This window comes from Cryptotermes secundus, unplaced genomic scaffold (assembly GCF_002891405.2).
Source record: "Cryptotermes secundus unplaced genomic scaffold, Csec_1.0 scaffold326, whole genome shotgun sequence".
NCBI classification, from domain to species: domain Eukaryota; kingdom Metazoa; phylum Arthropoda; class Insecta; order Blattodea; family Kalotermitidae; genus Cryptotermes; species Cryptotermes secundus.
The window spans coordinates 202,566-226,518 of record NW_019727396.1 but is presented as its reverse complement, the minus strand read 5'-3'; the positions used below and the strand labels follow the sequence as shown (position 1 = coordinate 226,518).

General features: G+C 40.5%; 1 protein-coding gene across 1 annotated transcript in view; it reads left to right on the top strand.

The window, feature by feature from the left end:
- The window catches only part of LOC111864672 (phospholipase D3), an 86,104-nt gene that overhangs the window by 9,088 nt on the left and 53,063 nt on the right, over nt 1-23,953 (top strand). Inside the window, exon 2 of the mRNA XM_023852079.2 lies at nt 19,775-20,207. Within this exon, the coding sequence (XP_023707847.1) occupies nt 19,884-20,207 (324 nt within the window). The 5' untranslated portion in view covers nt 19,775-19,883. The remainder of the gene's footprint in view (nt 1-19,774; nt 20,208-23,953) is intronic.

The following is a 23,953-nucleotide window of genomic DNA, read 5'->3' as shown; positions in this document are numbered from 1 at the left end:
TGAACTCTAAGCAATTTCCAAATTTAAAGAAATTTGCTTGTAAATTTATCTCAATTTTTGGGACGACATATCTGTGTGAACAAACTTTTTTCCCAGATGAAGTACATCAAGTCGAAATACAGGGCAAATTTATCCAGTGAACATTTAAAGTCGCTACTTGTGATTAGCGTTTCAAAATTTTAACCTCAATTTAATCAGATTTTAAGAATGCAAAAAGAGTTCCATCATTCACATTAATTGTTTTATTATAATTTGTGATTAAAATATGAGCATTTGCTGCTACTGTCTGTTGTCATTAATATACGATAATTTATTCTCACGCACTTTGTATTTAGTTTATGAAATTCTGCGCTTTCAATAAAACTCATATACCTAGAGTTATTAATTTCTCATTTTATCCGACCCGTTGAAAGTGCTGAATTACCTAATGTGCCCCGCGGTTCGAAAAGTTTGGAGACCCCTGGTCTAAATTGTATCTTGTCAGCATGGTTTCAGAAAAGTCAAATTCACCACCACCAGTTTGGTAACATATTAAATATCTAGTACCTATATAAATATAAGTAGTATCGTAACATGAGGCCTAACAACTAGAATAAGGGACCAGAACAAAAACCATCGCTAAGCAATGTCCGTAGGCAACAGTGAAGGAATTGTTTGAAGCGCTGTTTTCTATGAGGTCCTTATCGAGGCTACATATTTCACAGAATAGGTACCAGCTTTCGTGAAGACGCTGATGAAACTTAGGGTAGCATAAAAGGCTGGATATTTTCAGAGAACTTTAGAGACTACTGGCTTCTGAAGAATGACTCCATGGTGTTAATCAGTTCGTTATCTAATAAGAGGAATAGCAGCAGGAGTGGTAGTAGCGTTACCAGCTTACATTCATTAGGATTAGAATTTTGTTTACAGAACACAGGAAGCTTCAGTGTCCGTGCAGTTCCTCTCAAGGCAAAGCTACGAGTAGTTCCTCGGAGTTACAGATGAACAGCACAAGTGAGACCTGTAACGGCTAATGCTGTTGTGAGATTTCTTCCTTGAGTCATTGTTTATTTCACCGCTCTGCTCCATCACCAATATCAATGACGCTAAATAAACATTTTCGTCTTTAAGGCGTCAGTGTATCTACTAGTTACCTTATATTAGCGGCTTCCAAGACACCAGAGAGCCTTGGGGGCTGACATTGATTTTGTCTGGTAACAAGTTCAGACCCTGAGTGGGATCCAGTCCCGATAACTTTCTGCAAATTCTGCAGTGAACTCCATAGCAACGGAACCCGAAGGAACGGCAACTGGACGCTACCTATGCGAGTGGCATTAAAATGCCTACAATTATTACGTTCTTCCGTTTATCTAAAACACAGCGTTTCGGAGACTGGATTCCGTCTCCTCTTCAGGTGGAACCTACAGAGTTTGGCCCAATTGGCATGCCTAGTCTCATACAAATACGTATTTTGGCACCGAATTCCACATTTGAAAAGACCTCCTGTGGAAATCATGAAAGTCAAGAGTTTCAAAACCGATTCCCACTTTAAAATTAGAAATACATTTCTTATACTCGCCAATTGTACCTAGCGTTTCAGTCCATATTTTGTAGGTCCGTTGTCACCCTCACCTGCAGCGTCTTAATATTGAACATGGAGAAAATGAGTAGCCAACGGAGAGTAGTCCCAGTAGACACCACCAAGATTTCTTCCTACGCGGTAACTAAACTTCCAGAGAGAAGGAATTTGTAGCCAAGTGTTTGCTTAAAAATTATCTTAAGTTCGTTTAAGACCATTTTTATTGATTTTTTCCCCCCCCTTGGCACTACAGCCCCAGTGGGCCTAGGCCTACCTCCATGAACTCCGTTCACTTCGGTTTTTCTAGATCTTACACATTCGGTAGGACTCCTTGGACGAGTGATCAGCTCGTCGCAAGGCCTCTACCTGTAGACAAACACAGAAAAATTCACACAAACATCCATGCCCTGAGTGAGATTCGAACCTACGATCCCGGCTTCCGAGCGAGCGAAGACAGTGCATTTTTTTATTGATTGTCTCGAAGTATTCAGCATGGAAGAATACTTATTTTTAAGAATGCTTTGAAAGTATGGTATTGATCCTTGTCATATCTGCTAACTACTTCTTTACAAGACAATTATGAAGCCTATTTGGACCTATGGAATCGAACTATGGGGATGCGCCAGTAAATCGAACATAGCCATAATGCAACGAAGGCAGTCAAAAATACTGCGGATGCTCACAAATGCTCCTTGGTATGTGACTAATCAGATCTCAATGTACCATTCATCAAAGAAGTTATCCAAGAAAGAAGCATAAAACACCACGATAAACTAGGACACCATAGCAATATATTACTGCAGCCCTTACTGGAACAACAACTACGAAGGAGGCTAAAGAAATTATGGCCAGCAGATCTACTTGATGGTTGAAGAGGATCTCTCATTGGAGGAGCCCTCATCACGATACAATAAGCACACGAGGACGGTGTTTGAATTAGCAAATTAGCTTAAAGAATGTATTTAATTCTGATTGCTAATAAATAAATAAATATATATATATGCTCTCATATCTTCTGCTAACCACAGTGGCCGGGTGGTCTAAGGCGTGAACCGTCTTCGCCCTATCGAAAACTGCGATCCTGGGTTCGAATCTCATTCGAGACATGGATGTGTGTATTGTGTGCGTTTATTCTGTGTTTGTGTTGTTCTGTGTGTAGGTAGTGGACTTGCGATGGGCTGATCCCCCGACCGAGGATTCCTACTGACTGTATACGTGTAGATTAAAAACTGAAAAAGTGACCAAGATTCACAAGGGCTCTAGAGCCACAGATAGATAGATAGATAGTTAGATTTTTTTAATGCTAGTAGGGTGGGACTAAGTCCCTTGTACTGCCTTCTGGCCTATTGTACCAGCCCCAGATGATAGGTGAGGGTGATTTTGGAGCAATTGGTAGAATGAAGATTGGCAGGGGAACCCGAAGTATTCGGAGAAAACCTGCCCCAACGCCACTTTGTCCACCACAAATCCCACTTGACCAGTCCAGGGATGGAACCCGGGCCGCCGCGGTGGGAAGCCAGCGACTAACCGCTTGAGCTATGGCGCCATAGCCATAGACAGACAGACAGATAGATAGATAGATAGATAGATAGATAGATAGATAGATAAAATCCTTCTCTTTACAACTTGTTGTTTCACGAGAATCCCAGAAGAGGAGATGTCTGACTTTCCCCCGTCCTCACTCCCTCCTGCCTGAGCTCATGTTGACCTCCGCCCCACCAAAAAAAAAAAACAAACAAACAAACAGACTAACTATCTGACTTTAGTCCGCAAGCGAACTATACCAATCGAGCGACCACCGCTTGTCGGCGAAGTTAGTACCAACTTCAGCGGATAGAGGGTGTCGCGTGGTCAGCGCAACGAATCCCCACGGCCGTTAATTTCGGTCTGCCAGTTGGAGGAATTTGCGAGGGCCCAAATGTCGTTTGCAGGAAGAAACTTGGATGGTAAGTAATGCGGCACAGAACTCGGAATTCTTGCCTTCGTCCCTCCGCTAGGAACAATATTTCGAAGTGGCTCAGGAGGCTAAAATTGTTGGATAGGCCTGATCTACCCTGAAAATGACAATGGTCCGGTGTAGCCGCTTCAGGGTAGTGTGGTGTTGTAACTTTAATCAAGACGTAAATGGTTCGACCTTTTACAGTACACATACCGTGCTCGAGCATAGTCCCTACAGGATGTTAACACGCAGAGGCAAACGTCCGGTTTCCGAACGTGATCTGATCTCCAATAATCAACACAATATGTCGATTGCTGGGCTTATGCAGTAAGCGGCACTTCTCTTCAAATTCATACTTCTCATTTCAGAACATTCTTCTTTTTCGTCAAGTACTTATCGAAAAATTAGCGGAATACATATTTTTCTAATGCCAGTTATTTCCATTCATACTTTACTCGAAATCTCAGGAAGACTACTTTGCTAGCTTCAATGTCAAAACACGCTTCATGAAGTTTCGATTGATGGTATGACTGCAAAAGAATTTTAAATAATTCCGGATTTTGTTAAATGTTCATTTTTATTGATTTTCCTGCATGCAATATGCATATAAGTGTAATGCTAAATATTCCGTGGGTCAATGAGTTGGAACGTATTTGGTAGCCTCAAGGCAAAAGTATTGTGTTCTTAGTTTTATTCTAAAGTGGCCCATATTTGTTTTTGTCGATTGATTTAAGGATTAATCTACTAAGAGCACCTAAATATTCGTTCGACAGTACCGACTGACTAGTTTTCACACAATCTTCTAAACGCTTAAACGGTAGATTCCGTTAACAGTCGTCCGAATTTGCGTACGAAAATATCAACAGTGACTAAAGTGATTTCCAGTTTTCTGATCCATCTACGTCAGACAAGATATGGTAACAACCCAACAGACTAAGATTTGCTTATAACAGTATGGTGGCAGAATTTTCTGAATTCAATAATGGTAGGTTATCGTTAGAAATATTCAAGGATATTAAATTAAAAGCTACATTTAAAATGTTTAAATCAACCCAAATAGGATGCTGCAAATATAAAGTAAATTTTTACAGTTCTAACCTCTCTCGTTTTTCTTTCTATGAATCTTATAATTTAATCTGCCGATCACAGTGGCCGCGCGAACTAATATATGAACTGTCTTCGCATGCTCAAACACTGGGATCGTGGGTTCGAATGCCACTCGATACATGAATGTCTGTGTTCTCTTTTTGTTTGTTTCTGTGTGTAGGTAGAGGTCTAGAGACGGGCCGATCCCCGTCCAAGGAGTCTTATCGATTGTGTCTGGATTAAGAAACTGAAAAGACAACCGAGGCCGAACAAAGAGCTGTGGAATCACAATAGGACATCTTAATTTTGTGCAGTTAAAATACTTATCATAACTTTCACCTTCTTTACTTCATATTTACTTATATTCAAATGCAATGTTTAATTTGCCTTGCTGCAGTGGATCTCACTTTCAAAAGCCGCTATTACAAAAGTGTACACAGCCGTAAATTATAAATATTCGAATATTTTAAAATTCAATATACATAGGTTTGATTTGTTTCAGTTGTTTCAAAGAAGAGACAAGAACCAATATGGTTTAAAAATTTTAACAAAAAATCTTTTTAATATATATTTTTTAAATGTACTAACTGTAATGAATATTTTAATGTGTTGGTACAAGCCGCTCTAGTTGTTAAAAACATTAGGTTTGTACATTGTATTAAGATGACAGTGAATCTAAACGTATATATTAATATTCACAAAACATATTTTTATAGTGGTTTCTAATTATGTTTATATCCGAAACATGTAAAGGATAAAATATTAAAAAGGAAAAACTTCATCGGTCATACTGGACGGAATTAATTAACGTTTTGTAATATCCTATACCTGCTCTAACCTGCTACCTGCTGGCCCAACCTGCCCAGACCCCTTCCCTCCTCACTCTACTCATTTCCCATGTACCCTCCCCCTCTCCCTTCCCTTCCTGCTCTATACAGCTGGGTTTATTCTCGACATTAGTCTATTTGCTCCTGCTCACGCCGGTTCTTCTCTTGCGTATTTTCTTCTTTTCTCTTCTACCCTGAAGATGGAGGCGATACGTTCCTCCGAAACGTCGGTTAACATAATATCTACACGGCGCCAAATCCCAGAAAACTGCTATTTACTCTTTTAATATTGTTCAATATACATAGATTTTTTTGTATTTGTTTATATAAGTATATCATCCTCCCTTGCGCGGTATAATTGATTCTCACCTTGGTACAGTGCTCCTAAAAGCACCCCAAAATTCACAGACCGACATCACACTTCTTACACTTTTTAATTATATTCATTATTTTCCCTCGGGCCGATCTGACGTGAGATTTTATTCTTATCGCTGAGGAGTGTGAACAGTGTTGTCCTTTGGCCTCCTTCAGGATTGATACTCTAGAACAGATAGGAGGGGATCGACCTACAGGACGCTTAGGAAAACTAGGACCCTTCGAAGCATATTCCAGAACGTCTCACACAAGGGAGAGTCTTAAGTGTCTGTGTGACAAGTTTGCACCACAAGATGAGAATAGAACAAAATTATTTAGAAATGCATATACGTGTATATCAGTGACTTTGTGGTCATCCGCTACGTATGCAAGCGAACCATGTACCCCACATCAACGCTGGTGATAGAGACAGAAGAATTATTTCTTAATTCGTCTTTTACACGGCTGATGAACAGAAAGGTTCTAATGCACTTATTAACAGTAGAATCTACATAACGTGTATGAAAATTACTACATAAATTCTTACTCGAAACTTTAAATGTTCTTTATTACATTAACTTTTTTTTTCGCTTAATGTGGGGTGGAGTCCCGCTGGGTCCACTCGGTAGGTCGGCCACTGATTGGCCTATTGTACTTGTCCCGTGTGATTATGATGATGGAGAATTTGGTGGAATGAAGATTGGCAGGTGAAACCGAAGTACTCGGAGAAAATCCACCCCAGCGCCACTTTGTTCGCCACAAATCCTACTTGACCAGACCCGGGATCGAACCCGGGCCGTCGCGGTAGGAAGCCAGTTACTAACCGCTTGAGCTATGGCGCGGCCTCTTACATTAACATTACTTTTATGTTAATACTGTTTCATTGTGAATAATATTATTTATAACTGACATTACTGGATACTGTATTCCCCAAAACTTGCAAGTGCAGTTAACTTCTATTCAGCATATGTAAGATAAGAATACAGATATACAGGTCTTATATGAATTCCTGTCTCTACAGAAATTGCTGGGAGAGTAACTTCAAGCCCCACTGCCTCGTCTCTTCTCATCACTTCTCTATAGAAACATTATTATGAAATATATATTGAACTGAAAATAAGGTATGGTCGATAGCTTTGTATAGAAAATTGAACGAAATACTTGAGTTAATTTCTCGGCTGAGATGACACAGGTTTTTAATTTTAAATGTAGATATATGATAATTTTAATGTTTAAATGTAATAACTTAACTGTTTACTGTCTGGATATGTAAACAAGTCCATATTTGCAAGAGAAAAATGAGCTACAGTGGTTTATTTGAATAGTTTTATAAACAAATTGATATACTATTTTCGAAAAAATATACCCTACGCCATCTCTACGCACGCACAATCACGCATAATTATTCGTCTACTTGAAAAATATTCCCAAATAATATATATATACAAGTATATATAATTTATCAACTGAAGTAATATACAGTTCATAAGATTATTACGTAAGGGAACTGACTTCGAGCTATAGTTGAGCTCCCCAAAATTTTTATAGATAGTGGGGATAAGTGTTGGTAGGAGAGGTGGGTCTGTGCCGCCACTGTGCGATCCTAGCCTGCCTCTTGCCTCCCCCGCCTGTACACTGCTGCAGACTGAGTAATCTAGCCATTTATGTGGAAGGGTGGGGATAAAGGGGAACACGAAATGAAGAGCGGTAAAGTGGGGGGCGATCAGTGAGAATTTTTAGCTTGGCACCACTATAATTACAGATATCTAACGAAGTCTCTTGGGCACTAATTAAGGCGATATACATCGCTGTCGAAAAACTATCCGACTTTATTTTTTGTCGCTGTAAGTAATGGCCAAAGCGGTGGGGAAACTGAGAGTAGTGGTAGAAGGGACTTTCATGCGCATGCGTGATATTTTGCTGACTCGCAACACTGCTGGATGCGTCTATGGCTGCCAGATAGCGAAGAGGTGTAACACGTGTTCGTCGCATTCTCGTCTTTTACTTTGGTATGGGAATGGAGTAGGAACTATCTCCGTGACTTTAGTCGCAAACGAACTATACAGACTGAGCGACCTCCGTTTGTCGGCGAGTGCCAAATTTAACGGATAGAGGGTGTCGCGTGGTCATTTCGGTTTTCTATGCAGGAGAGTAGGAACTAATGGCAATTATAAAGCAGGCCTCCCATACCCGCTGCCTTTTCGTGTACTGAGAGAATCGCCTTCCACCCACTCCTCCCAAGTTCATATTTCACACGTTTATATTGCATATACACGAATTCTTTATGCGGTCGGCTTTTCAGAACCGTACTACGAAGAAATGAGGATCTATACATCCACTCCCCCATACGTCTAATGGGATAGTGCTGAATTAGTTAAGCACTGGGACAGCTTTGCCTTTAACTTACTCCGAAACATCGATGAAATTACAATATGCTTTGGACGTCTGGTAAATAGCGTTTGGGTGAAATTCATGTCGAATTACTATTATTACCAACAACACTACAATACAATACACAGTTAACAATTACAAATGAAATTGCTATTCCAACGAATGTTGCGACACGATACCTATCACTCATCGCCTATAGTGCTGGACTGAATAGAGCTTTGCTAAGCACATCAATATCGTCCATGTCAAGCCAGGTCTCATAGCAACAAATCGTTCGAATTACTTCGCTAATATGAACTGTGACAGAGGTAAATTCTACTTTGATGTCACAATGAGATACAGTATTGCCACAGCAATGATGATCAATTTGTTTTTAAAATAAATATGTTATACAATAGAACGTCAATTTTCAAGAGCGGCCACAAAGAATGTCAATTGTGACCGGCAGCTCTTATGAATAACACAAACCAAAAGTATTTAATGCCCTTTCATTCGATTCCTGGAGAAATCTTGGCATAACAGTCTCAACTACATACCTATATATTTTTTAAAAGTCCAGTCACGAAGTCTCGTACTTTTTAATAGAAATGAACGTGGTCAAAATAATTTTTTCTTCCTGAATTCTACATGTGCATTATTTATTTTTGAATCGTCAATAAAACTGTTAGCGGCTAGAATACTGTCATATTAAGCCGGGTATCGATTGAGCGCGGCTGCCGCGCGCTGCAGTGTTCATTGCTTTGCCTCGCAAAGTCGATACTATATTGCCGCTAGCGGCAGAACGAACACTGCCGCTCGTTAACTTGGCGCTTCTTTGTCCCGCGGCAAAGGGATTTCAGTGTGCTGCGCTCTTTCAGTTAAGATGGTCTTGTGGCGTTCCGAGAACTGAGAACAGCGTCGATCAACAGTTGCATGCGGCTGCCGCGCTTCGACGCTCGACACGAACACGGCAAACAAACGAATGAGTTTGCCGCAAAAGAACAGCTGTGCGCGGCAGCCGCGCGCAATCCATACTCAGCCTAAGGAGTCCTGTTTTATCTGTCACAATTTAAAAGAGCGTTGTTATTCACATCGATAAGATACTCGTATGTGAGTCTGAATATACCATCTCTGCTTCCGGCAACAACCGTTTCTTGTGTTTCATAAGACTGTCCTGACAAACGCCATAGAGCAGGTTACTTCTTGAAAAAGCTAAGAAGTGCTCATATAGTAAAGAAATTCATCTTTTGCTGTATCCGATATTTTATTAACATGTTCAGAAGTGTCCACAACTAGACCCTAACCCCTGATATGTTGCATCTTAATGCTCTAAGATTGGAGCATTTTATTGTATCAGCTAATAACAAAAAAATCAAAGAATAAAAGTTGGAAGAGCTTATGACGAATGAAAGATACCACGATTATAATGCCGTATTGAAATTTCTATGAGAGAAAGTTGGCTGCTTGCTTTCTCTCACGTACTTGTGAGCAGGCCACTTTACTGGCGTGCCACGTGTATCTCAATATCGACTCGACATCTGCCTCCATTGCTTGCTTAGTCTGATCGACTACACGCCTCGTGCACTGCATTATCAAACACAACACACACATACCCACACATGCACAAAAATATCGTATTGATTCTGAGAGTATCAGAAACCCGATCTGTTTAAATTAGGAGTGGAATAAATTGCAATTTCTGTTTCTGACTGCCGGATAAATGGACCTGTAACAGGGGTGTAATGATGTACTTCGGTTTTGAACATGTGTGTTCTCAAAATGCGTGTGGATTGCTATTTTGCGCCATTCACTCGCTTTGACGCTCGTTTATTTCAGACAGATTTTTTATTGCTAGTGGGGTGGGACTAAGTCCCTTGTACTGCGGCCAATTCTGGCCTATTGTACCAGCCCCAGATGATAGGTGAGGGTGATTGTGGAGCAATTGGTGGAATGAAGATTGGCAGGGGAAACCGAAGTACTCGGAGAAAATCTGCCCCAGCGCCACTTTGTCCAACACAAATCCTACTTGATCAGACCCGGGATCGAACCCGGGTCGCCGCGTTGGGAAGCCAGCGACTAACCGCTTGAGCTATGGAGCGGCCCCACATTGAGGATTACTTTATGACTTCGTATGAGTTCGTCTTGGCGACAACCCTCTTAAGACCCACGACCACTATTTTTTCAACTGAGCACTTGCTGTCATAGCCCTTATGCAATATCCTCTCTTACGAGAAGATGGACCTGTCGTTTACAATTGCTGCTGAGCCTCGTCAGCGCAGTCATACTCAGATCCGAGGCCCCGCGGGACTCTGATCATATTTCACTGTATCAGATGTGAGACCCCCCGAATCTGCAGGGCCAGATCACACTATTTATATCCCCAAGGAACAGGGTGGCCCAGTTATACCCCCAGGTATTTGGTTCCCTTTTCGTCGCCTCCTACGACTCGCAGGGTTACGGTGGAGGTATTCGACCCCGACTCCACAGACAGAGCTGTACTTGAATTTCATGCATTCTTCAAACGTCGTATTCTTTTCTGCTGTCCACTCGGTCATTACAACTACGCGTTATTCAGCTGTTGAGATTACGTAGCTTACTATGACGCAGTGTTTGTTGCAAAAAGATTCAGAAAAATAAATGGAAATATATGTGAGAGGAAAAGGCCAAGGCCTATTTGAACACACTCTTAAATTATTACTGTGGTCTGTAGAGAAACAGAAGAAACTCCAACGCAGCTGAATTCCGATTAACATCCACACTCGGTCAATCGCCGTGTTATCCCGTTCGGGATAATGACATTCAGCAAGGCGCAACAATAAGCATGTGTGAGAATCATATGCAGCGAAATCAAAACATGTGTGTAGGATTTCATGTTCTCACAGCCGTGGTTATGATGGGTTACTACATGCTGGGATACATCGCCGTGTAGACCGCTGAAAATCAACTGACGTTTCGGAAGAACATATCGCCTCTATTTTCAGGTTCGAAGAATAAGCCGGGCAAGAAACGAGCACATAGCAGTGTTGCAGTGCTTCTTCTTCATGTTCTTTCCTTTCCCGGCTTGTCCTTACACCTTGAAGACGGAGACATTATCCCTTTGATACATCGGTTTTCTTTCAGTCGACTATGTGGTATTATATTCCAGAAGATGGTAATCTTCAGAACACGTGTGATAATAAATATTTGCATGTTCAAAGACTGACTTCTCACAACGGGAATGAAAGAAGACCTTTCAGACAGAGGCTTTTATTTGACCGATTCTCACACAATAATCTCATTGATCCATTTGCAATTTCCTAACTCGTCACACAGAAGCCTTATCAGAATTTCTAATATCTCTGTATTCTGAGGATTGCCATAATGGAAGTGCCCATTTAGGTTATCGTAATCCAGTGACCGTAAAGGTGGAGACAACAAAGTCAAAGTCGCTGGGTTATACAAAGTCTCAGCTTCCGGTCCTCTGTTGTGAAGCATGACTTGCAGAATTCTGTATTGTATGGCAGAACTGCCACAATTTCCAGTTTCCTCTAATGGCGGTTACACGTGGAGAGCTGAAGGGAAGATCAAGCTTCTACCAGCATAAATTTGAGAGAAGAGAGCCCCAGGCAAGAGCTTTTATATCACAAATGCCTTACAACTGAAAATCAATTCGTGTTCCATTTTATGTAGACTTAATGAATTTCCCCATTGAATTTTGGAGATCCTCAGTTCTTATGAGAGTACATTTGATTTCCTTTCGCATTATCGGTTTTGTTTATAGTTTTATGACTTTTTCCTTTTTGTTTCGTTTCTTATTCCATACTCTTCACTTATTGCTCTTACATTTCTTCAGAGTTGTGTTATCCCAAGTATGGCTGCAGTGCTGTACTTGTATTATGAGTTTACTTTTCACGAAGTGAAAACCAATAATAGATGCAACTGTCCATAGAGGTAGGTCATAAGGCTGTCTGATTTTTATTTATGTACATATGTATTATTCATTTATTTATTTATTTCTAAATCATTTGAAGCACGATGTTAATCTAAATAGCATTCAGAATTCGGTTCCTACTTCACAGAAAACAAAATTCTTCTCCATTATAATGAACAATTTGTAAATGTTGTTTAGGAAAATATTAGCTCTTTATTTTGATAATTCTTAAGATCACGTAAATACGATATATTCTGAGCCAAAATGTAGAGCATATCAATCTTAAAGTAAATGATATACATAATAATCATTGTATTTTAAAAGATAAATATTTATTTTAGAATATTTCAGTCCCTCTGAACAGGATTTCGTTTACTTAATCCTCATGTTCTATGGTCTATAGTTCCTGTTACCTCTCCTCATCTTTATTTGCTTTTTTTGCTTATTTACTTTTGTGCATTAACGTGTTTTCCTCCAGTGCTTGCCTGTAATTTGTCTTTGACTTTATGTTGTGATTGTCCACAATGTAATTACTTGTATCTACACTGTGCTGTGTCTGTAATTGGCCTTGCCTCTGTTGACTGGATACATAAATAATAAAGAATTGAATTGAGTTGTTATTACTTACTAACTTACTCATGGAGCTGAGCCCTTCTTCAGGAGCCGCCAATTCTGCAGCTACTCAAGAATTTCCCAGTATTTTATGGAACCCGAAGGTTCATTACCGTGTTCACAAGATCCCTCCACTGGTCCCTATCCTGAGCCAGATCTATTCAGTCCATACCATCCCATCCTATCTCTCTAAGATCTATTCAAATATTGTCCACCCACTTACGCCTTGGTCTTCCCTGTGGTCTCTTTCCTTCTGACTTTCCCACCAATATCCTATACGCATTTCTCGTCTCCCCCATTCGTGCTACATGACCTACCCACCTCATCCTCCTTGACTTGATCATTCTAATTATACTTGGAGAAGAGTCATTTTCGTAATATAATGATTTTTTACGGTGAGGAGTTGTTAGCCCCACGCCCAACCCCCAAGCTGGAGGCCCACCCCTTGTCGGCTGTCCGCGACTCTTTATTCAATATATTCGCAGCTTCTCTCCAAAACTTGAGGGCGTCTCCTCCATCCGCAACCTGAGGACGCGCCATGCCGTGGTGACAGGGACCCACCTAACATGGATTGTTATTATTATTGTATTCACTTACAGTTGCATAGTATAACAATTCAGATTTATAAGTTTCCTATTAAGACGACAGACAGAATCTGCTAGATTCGTGACAAACGCGATTAGTGTATTATTTATATATTTTAATGTCCCGAAATTCTGTTGCTGTATTTGTAGTAATGGTAGAAATGGTATTTATTTTCCGTGCCCTTACCTCTGCAAAAGCTTCTGACTCACATATCAGTAAGAGAAGGACGAGACCAAGCGCTCTAAGACCTATGCCGAAGTTTCAGATCTTCACACTCATAATGAATAAACATGTGCGTAATTGTAGCCTATTATTTATATAATTACAATATACTTTCTTGCTTAATCCGCTCCTGTTATACCTTAAGGTGTCGAGATTGTTTTTCGTTTTCGTTTTGTCATTTTACAGACGGTAGGACTCCTTGGACGAGTGATTAACTCGTCGCAAGGCCTCAATCTAAACATAGAACAACACAAACACTGAATAAACACATAAACATACCAAACACCCATGCCTTGAGTGGGATTCGAACCCACGACCCCGGCTTCCGAGCGAGCGAAGACAGTACATGCCTCAGACCGCTCGGCTACCGGGACCGGCTATTATAATATAAATTCGTGTTAAATTAAACGAAAAGTATGAGGTTCCTTTACCATCGGTATCGCAAGTTCCTAACACGTTTGTAAACAATACCAGTCTGACTTCCTAAAAGTACTGAGAGGATAAACTTACCCGACGAGAATTTAACTCCTTCCACCGACTTTCTTTATATAACCTGCAATAACATTAGTCAGTCTATGTGAAGAAGAGAGAAGTATTATGGATAAATTTTCACAGGAATATTTATCTTGTTTGACACATGCATGACCCATTTCTGTTGTTCGAAATACACCATTTAACTTTTCCTATTGATGTCGATCTGTTTATGTGCTAATGGAAACTGTCTTCATGCTGCAAAATAACTATAGACCATATAATCAATAAAATTATTATGCGATTTTAAAGTATGTAACGTCACGAAACAGCCATAAAATTTGTCTTGACATGACGTAACAGTTCTTCCACATAAACCAATAAGTAGTGTTTACATATAATTTCCATATAAACTGATTCTCCAATACAACATTTCCAACAGTTAAACCACAATTCCATTCGACCACGAGCTAGCTCAGTCAGATCTACTGTAGTAAACCAGATGCTTCTTGGTGTCCATTGAAATCTTATCGTCCAATTTTATCTCAGTCTTCTACGTAAATTGTCCCATTCCTTGAAGTTTCCTCATCTAAGTTCTGTCTTGACAACTTCATACAAGACACGTACTCATTCAGTCCGCCATAGCTTCCTTTATTTACATAAATATGTCTACTGAAAGAACGGCTTATATGACAAGGTTCTTTCTTCTGAATTATTCTCAATTCTGTTAAAACTTACTTTGAACTGAACCAAGCAAAATATAAATACTTTTGAGTACCAGGAATTAAATAAATAATTTTCCTGGGGAGTAAAGCGCGGCCGGTGCGTAAGGCTGACAAACTTACCGCCATCTGTGAGCCGCTTATCTAGATAATGTGGGACCCTCAACGTCTCACAACCCTATGGGCCTTCACGGCCTGTTACAGGGATAGCTTTACTTTTTACTTTACACATTCATTCTTGCATATTCTGATTACACATTACTGTTGAAGGTTTTACAAGTGTTGCAGGATCATCATTGGGGGCACAACATGTTTTAATGTTATCATATTCTTTGCTGCATAGTTGCGGTTCTTTTCAAGGACAAATGAATGTCAGTAGCTTACATTTACTGCTCAAATAGTCTTTTCACAATCTAAACTTCCGCCCGTCAGTTTGAATATCATCACACAGTATTAAAAACGTAGCGAATTATAGTTACGTGTTCACGTGCCGTCATTACGAGGAGAATTCAGGATAACATTCTAACATGAAAATAACTAACAAATGGTTCGGCAATACGACAAAGTTTAAATATCTGTATCAGTATTAACAGACTGAAATTCTGTGCGTTTTTGGAACCTGAAGGGTCATTATCCTGAGCCAGTTAAGTCCAGTCCACATCTTAACATCTCATTTCTCAAAGTTTATTTCAATAAATTGCAGTGTATATTTCGGATATCGGTACAAAATTCAACTGAAATCCGTTCAGTAATTTCGGAGACAAAAGTTAGAGCTCTTCGGTGAGCAAACATGGCACCCATATTTACCTGCCTTTATACACTCGTACAAAGAAAACATAATTATTAGATAATAAATTAAATTTCTTTGGACGAACCTCATTTTCATTGCGACATAATGGACAGGGGAATAGGTCTACTGCCGATCTGTACCTAAACAGAGTAACACAAACACAGAAACATTTACTTACTTACTCATGGAGCTGAGCCCTTCTGGAGAAGCCGCCAATTCTGCAGCTACTCAAGAATTTCCTAACATTTTATGGAACCCGCAGGTTTATTACCGTGTTCACAAGAGCCCTCCACTGGTCTCTATCCTGAGCCAGATCAATCCAATCCATACCATCCCATCCTATCTCTCTAAGATTCATTCTAATATTGTCCACCCACCTACGCCTTGGTCTTCCCTGTGGTCTCTTTCCTTCTGGCTTTCCCACCAATATCCTATACGCATTCCTCGTCTCCCCCATTCGTGCTACATGACCTGCCCACCTCATCCTCCTTGACTTGATCATTCTAATTATACTTGGAGAAGAGTACAAGTTCTGAAGCTCCTCATTATGCAGTTTTCTCCAACCTCCTGTCACTTCATTTCCCTTAGGTCCAAATATTGTCCTTAACACTCTGTTCTCAAACACCCTCAGTCTATGTTCCTCCCTTAATGTCAAGAGACCAAGTTTCACACCCGTTCAGAACCACGGGCAAAATTATAGTTTTGTATATTCTATTCTAATTCAAACACAGAAACATACAGACATATACTATATTTCATCATCAAGTAGCATTTTAATCCAGTGGTCAAAAACTGTACAAGCAACCGCTCTAATCGGCTGAATACATTGTTCAATACATTAATGTGAAAAACTGTGTCTTTATTTTTTTATTGCTAGTGGGGTGGGACTAAGTCCCTTGTGCTGTGACCACTTCTGGCCTATTGTACCAGCCCCAGATGATAGGTGAGGGTGATTGTGGAGCAATTGGTGGAATGAAGATTGGCAGGGGAAACCGAAGTATTCGGAGAAAACCTGCCCCAGCGCCACTTTGTCCACCACAAATCCCACTTGACCAGACCCGGGATCGAACTCGGGTCGCCGCTGTGGGAAGCCAGCGATTAACCGCTTGAACTATGGCGCTGCCCACTGTACAAAACTAAATACGACGTTTAAAAAGCATTCTTCCTATGTCCTCAGTTTGCGTTTGCAGGAATCTTGATGAAGCTTTAATGTTGTCAGGTGATAAATGCTCTGGGGCCGGCAAGCGGATGAGACATAACGACTCTTCGGTTGTTTCAACGTTAAAACAACGGGTTTGGAGCAAAAGCAGCCTATAAAGATCTATGGTTGTCACGTAACACGTAGGCTAAATGCATAACATAGGCCTACTGCATTATCCAGAACAGTGGTATACAGAAATGTCTGCGGTATTATCGACATGTAGGGCTTATTTCTGAGGGAAATAACGAAGACATTTACACAATGAAGACCATGTGACGTGACTGGAGAATTTCCGATATTGAGGTCGATACCCGAGGCAAGGTTCTTGCATTAAGGAGGCATTTATCAGAACAGAAACCCTCTACAAGACTCATTAATTGTTCTCATGTCCCTCAGATGTGTAAAATATTTGTCCCGTTAGAACGAAAGTAGAAGTACAATGATCGATTCTTGAATTTTGTTACGCGCAGGGAAATGCGACACTTTGTGTTGTCTGTATTTATCTCAATCTAAGGATTTTTGATAACTGAACAGTCATCAATAACAAACCTGTTTCTAACCAATAAACAGATTTGAAACTTTAAAATTTGTACTTTTATATTTGGGATGTCACTTATTAAAGGCTTAAATTAATGATTTTATTTAAATATGCTGAAATTAATATAATGAAACATTACAAACAAATCTCATTTACGCTTTTTCACCAGATCTTGTATACCTTTCTATAACCAAATGTTTCCTATCCTCAACGTCGGATTTTGAATTTGGTTCTTTACTGAGCTTCAGAATATAAAATGAATCACTGTGACACCTCCTTAATTTAATAAAATGAAATGTTACATACCAACATTATAATAGCATGCCTAGGTGTAAATACATTTAGGAATATGTAACGAAATTGAGAATCAAATGTCATTTTAACAGTCTTAACTTGTAACACAACTGAGATGACAACAATTTAATACGTACTATGGAAGCATCTGTTCTGTAAAATCTTGAGACGCATGTCACTCTCTTTTCCTTCCGGAGCACAGTTCCGTGATGTGAAACTTTCTGTCGTACTGAAGTGGAACTGGGTGCAACAGGATGGCATGCTTCGTACCTCATTCATTCATTATTGGAGGGGGTGGGTTTCCCCATGCACTGCGACCAGTTGTTGATCTATTGTACGTCCCCCTTTAATATTCTACCAGTCGCCATACCCTTCCTGTACTGGTGCTTGCTATCAGCCCCGCTCAGCCAGCGAGTTCGGCACCTCTACTGGCAATGGTACCCGATACTTCCCCCATCTATCGGAGGCATTAGAAACTACTTGGGCGGGAAAATTTTTACCTAATTTTGCTCAGAGGTCTCCTAGAGACATGAGGATCTTTTACGTGCCGTAAATCTACGACACGGGACCCACGGCTTAAAGTCCCTCCCGGAGGACTTGTTCCCTGAATTTTTCCGCCCTAAAAACTTCCACGACCTCCGCCGGGTTTGAACCGGCGTACCTTGAGTCATGAGGTGGGAACGTTACCCCTAGACTACGGAGGCTGCTTACGGAGGCTGCTATGCTTCGTACTTAGTATATACAGCCTGGCCGGTCACGGTAGCCGAGCGGTCTAAGTTATGTACTGTCTTCGCTCGCTCTCTCGGAAGTCGGGATCGTAGGTTCGAATCCCACACAAGGCATGGATGTTTGGTGTGTGTATGTGTTTATTCTCTGTTTGTGTTGTCTTGTGTTTAAGTAGAGGCCTTGTGACGTGCTGATCACCTGTCCAGGGAGTCCTACCGTCTCTAAATTTATCATGAAACTGCGAAAATCAACCCTATTCTCCAAAGTGAGGGCAAGAGGAGATGAAAAAATATACAACCTGAAAATCAATGGCTACTGCATATTTTGTATTTAGACAATCATACGGACCTATTGGATTAGAATTTATAATTAGTTAAATAGTTAAGCAGAGGTGCAACTATACCTTTTATCTTTTACTCCGTAAATTTTACCGATAAATAAGAACAAGTAAATTGCATTTCAGTAGCAATAAATATAAAACGTCGAAATAAAATACCCCAATTCAAATTGTGTTTTATGATCTGCTGAATGCTATTGTATTTACCTCGTTGGATGTCATGAAATCTGTGACCATTCCAAACGGGCTTGAACTCCTGAGAAAAAAAAAATTACCATCGCGTGAATTCCTACCTGCTTTGAAAATTCTGCCCAATTTTCTGCAGCAGCACTATACACTCCACACTCACAGCGCTTAAATCTGAAATATTCGAATCCCTAGCACAGACTCCTCCACGTATAATGGACTGAATGATAGCGTTCACTCAGCTATATCTACTAGCCCGTTCTATCAATGTGTTTCATGTTGCAAGTCCGCTGGGTTACTCGTACAGCCCACGTCTACTACAGTTGTCCTGTTCATTACGAATGCCTGGGGGTAAACGTACGTCATGAATATCCTAAGTACGAAAATTTCCATAGCCTGCAACCCTTTCAACAATTCAACAAAAATCAAACAGACGTAGCTAAATGAAAGAGCTCTTAGCATCCAGGATGCGCCCCATTCAAATCTCAGCTATAGCCATCAGTCAATACTGGGGATTTCCAGGGTTTCTCTGACTAAAATAAATTTCTAACACACAAATACTTTGTAAGATTTGAAGTTTTCACGGCGGTGACTATGAAGAATGACGTCGTCTGGGATGTGGCGCCGTGTAGATCTTGTGTGAACGGACGTAACGGAGCAGCCACCTGCTCACGCTGGTTCTTCGTTCGTGGATTTCTCTACCCTGAAAATGGAGGCGATATGTTCCCCCGAAACGTCGGTTCACACAAGATCTGCATGGGGCCATATTGCAGAAGATTAAATTATAGAGAAATATTTGTCATTGTTTGCTTTAAAACATAGGTACTATCGCTTTCACGACAACCAAACGGAAGTTAAACGAACAAAATTAATGGAAAGAGATCAAGGAAAATTAAGTTTACAGAGTGGAATAAGGTAGACATAAATATTACAGGTACTAAGTGATCGATTTCGTCCAGCACGCAGGATAATCACTACACTGACTGAGCTATACCGGCCTTTGTCTTCAATTTTATAGTTATAAACAAATATTTTGTCTCTTTCAGGTAATCAGCTTGCGACAGGTGGACGCTCAAATATCCCAAACCCAATTATACGAGTACAATATATACAAGAATATTAAATTAGCATTGGTCTGCTTTCAAAGCAAATCAGATGGCATTTCTGTGGGCAGGTATTATAGGATCAGGAAAAGCGATGTCTCATTCAGAAAATTACATCCAAGAACCGAGAAATCTACAAGATGGATTATTGCAAATAGGGGCCCAAGCTTGGCATATTCTAGTCCATTCGAATAACAACAACATTACCACATACGGGGAAGATGAAGCGAAAGGCAGTGACTGTATTGGAAGTCTGGTTGAAGTCACTGCAACCAGCGACAGGAAGTCGAGAGAGGATCAGCAGGTGGTAATGCTCATACCCCGGACTCCTTCCAGACTCACACCACCAAAAAGGAGTAAAACCTTAAATTTAAAAGTGAGTATATTATTATAATTATTATTATTACTATTACTACTAGACCCCCTCTCTGGTATACTGGTCAGAATTCCTGGCTACAGATCCAGAGGTCCGGGTTCAATTCCCGACGCTACCAGATTTTCTGAGAAATAGTGGCTCTGGAACGGGGTCCACTCAGCCTCGTGAGGATAAATGAGGAGCTATTTGAATGGAAAGTAGCGGCTCCGGTCTAGAAAACAGAAACCAACCGCTGTGGGGATTCGTTGCGCTGACCACACGACACCCTCTATCCACTAAAGTTGGCACTAACATCGCCGACAAACGGCGGTCGCTCGGTCGATATAGTTCGCTTGCGGACTAAAGCTACGGAGTTTGTTTTTTTTATTAATATTATTGGTCTTCAAGTTTCTGCTTAGTATAGCAGATGTTTGTTTCAACTTCTATCGTTGTTTGTAGGGTCGTTGATGTATTTGGAAACACAATTGTTTCTCTTAATTATATTTTACAATTTGTACTTCTTTATTATTAATAACTGAAATATTAATTGCACTCAATATTAATTTATGTAATAAACGTTTGTTTTCATTGCTTCATAGTTAGCATGAATGCACCAAATGAATGGTAACTGTCTAAACGATACGCGTTTCTTTGTTTTGTCTGTGTGTATGAGTTTGTTTTTCTTTCATTCATCTTCCTTTGATTGTGCTTATTTATAATTGGTTTTTGGGCTGTTGAGTAGACACGTAAGCAAATATATCATTTTATATATCATATTATCATTTTTATTATCATTTTTACGAGCATTGTAAAGAACTGAACTGAATTATTATTGAAGATAAACACATCTGTGCCTAAGAAATCAGTCATTAAGACAGGTAGGAAATGTGGAACTAATTCTAACGCCTATTGGCCTGGCCATTAGAAAGAGACGATTGTAAGCATCACGCTAGGGCCGAGTTAGGAGAATGTGAATGAATGTATAAGGGGTGGGCCTTCTCGGCCCTTGCACTGCGACCTACAGTGATCTATTGTGCTTCCACTTTCCGCTTTGGATGGGGAGCTGGATGTGGCCGTGAGGAGGAAATGATTTCTCTCCGGCCATACCATTCGGAACCTGTCTCACTAGTTGCTGTCATTTATATGTAACCGTATGTACCTCGGTGGAAATTATTTGATTGGGCTATGACCTGTTTATGCATTTTTTTTACCCTGGGAGCCGCTCCTCTGGCGAGATGCTATCCCAGGACTGTGGGGTCGTAAACCAACTTTTTCATCCTTAGGCTGATGGTGTCACTATTGTCTTTGGCGTGGCCAATTCGCTCCTGATTATAAATCCATGGGTTGACATAATGCGGGACCGGCATTGAGGGGTCTCGATTTTCTGCTAGTGAGCCGTGGTGACCTAAAAGAGTTTATGATAGACAGCTATCTCTCATTATCTTTGTGTTACTTTAATGTCACTATGGGACTTGTAAGAAAGAGACAGTCGGTGATAGGGGGCGGAGGTGTACTGTAGTTGAGAGGAGACGCAGAAGAGAGAACTAGGGGACATCGGCGAGCTGGGAGCGAATTGTTGTGGCCAGTGCCAAAAGTTAAGAGAGACGGAGAGGCTAGCCTCTCTGAAGACCCCGTAATTCATGAAACCCGAAGTGTGTTCCACTCCCATAACCGAAGCACCCGTATCACTGAGACAAAGAACCAATCTCGAACGACAGTCGTGGCAACTGTACGTCGGCGAGCGGCTACAAATATAAGCTTATACTAGTATACAGCTACACTACGTTTTGTGAATCTCTTTGAATCGACCGTTTGCCTCTGTATATTTTCGTATCTTCCTACACCTCAACGTCATATATTATGACATACACTGAACGTTCGATAAATAAATTACAGTAAACATTTGCCCAAACCTGAAACAATTTTGTCATATTTTCCTTCAAGAATTTAATTATTCGCTCTGCATGTTTACGTTTCGACAGAATTTTTATTTTCCTTCTGTAGAAAGTTTACTAGACTTCTTTTGAATTTTAATACTAAACACAAGAAGGGAGATATGAGGTTCTCAGTGCAGTGAATATTAATATTATGGTTGTCCGGAAAGTGGCGCCTTGCAGTCTAATAAACTGGAGTATACATTTCTGAACCAACTACATCATTCTTATAAGTAAGTAAGTAAAGCTATAGGCCGCGCCATAGCTCAAGCGGTTAGTCGCTGGCTTCCCACCGCGGAGGCCCGGGTTCGATCCCGGGTCTGGTCAAGTGGGATTTGTGGTGGAACAAGTGGCGCTAGAGCAGGATTTCTCCGAGTACTTCGGTTTCCCCTGCCAATTTTCATTCCACAAATTGCTCACCCTCACCTATCATCTGGGGCTGGTACAATAGGCCAGAGATGGCAGCAGTACAGGGGACGTAGTCCCACCCAACTAGCAATAAAAAAACAGTAAAGGTATAGCTGTACCAGGCCGTGAAGGCCCATAGTGTTGTGAGACGTTGAGGGTCCCATATTTTCTAGACAATTGACTCAAAGATGGCGGTAAGGATGTCAGCCTTACGCACCGACCGCGCTTTACTCCCCAGGATAATTATTTAATTAATTTCTGGTACTCATTTGTGTTAGAGGCTGTAGAAGAGTAAATAAGGTAGTTATGAAAGTACGGAAAGGCGGGAGACTATGAGTATATAATTTCGCATGACCAATTTACGTGGAGATCCGGCACCCACAAAATAACATATGAAGGAACGCAAAACCGACTTCTATATACGGAATTCTGTGCTCTGTTTTTATTCCCGAGTACACATACACTTTAAAATGGCAGCCGCATGCTGGGTGCCAAATTTAAGATCGTCACTTTTACCCTTTTCTCAAGTCAACCACACCCCCTCCTTCCCCACCACTAAAATACATCAACTCTCTGTAGGCATTCCAGACCAGGTAGTCAGGTAGTGATCAAATTCCGGCAGAACTTATTCAAGCAGGAGGTGAAATATTATATTCTAAGATCCACAATCTAATTACTTCTATTTGTCATAAAGAAAAATTGCCTGATTAGTGGAAGGAGTCTATTATTGTACCAGTACACAAGAAGGGTGATAAAACTGCCTGTAGTAATTATCGAGGATATCACTGCTATCAACTTCATACAAAATTTTATCCAATATTCTTCTCTCAAGGTTAAGTCCATATATAGATGAAATTATTGGGGACCATCAGTATGGGTTTCGACGTAACAGATCAACTACAGATCAGATCTTTTGCATTCGTCAGATATTGGAAAAAGAATGGGAGTACGATGAGACAGTACATCAGCTATTCATAGACTTCAAGAAAGCCTATGATTCAGTTAAGAGGGAAGTATTGTACAATGTTCTGATAGAGTTTGGGATACCAGTGAAACCAGTTAGGTTGATTAAAATGTGTTTAAACGAAACGCATAGTAAAGTCCGTGTAGGTAAACATTTGTCCGATAAATTTCCTATCCAGAATGGTTTAAAACAAGGAGATGCTTTATCGCCACTCCTTTTCAATTTTGCCTTAGAATATGCAATTTGGAAGGTTTCGGGGAAACCAGGTGGGACTGAAATTAAACAGGACACATCAGCTGTTGGCCTATGCCGATGATGTGAATCTACTGGGTGATAATGTGGATACCATAAAGAAAAACACACAAACTTTAATTGACGCAAGTAAAGAGGTTGGTCTAGAAGTAAACACAGAGAAAACTAAGTATATGTTACTGTCTCGTCACCAAAATGCAGGGAAAAAT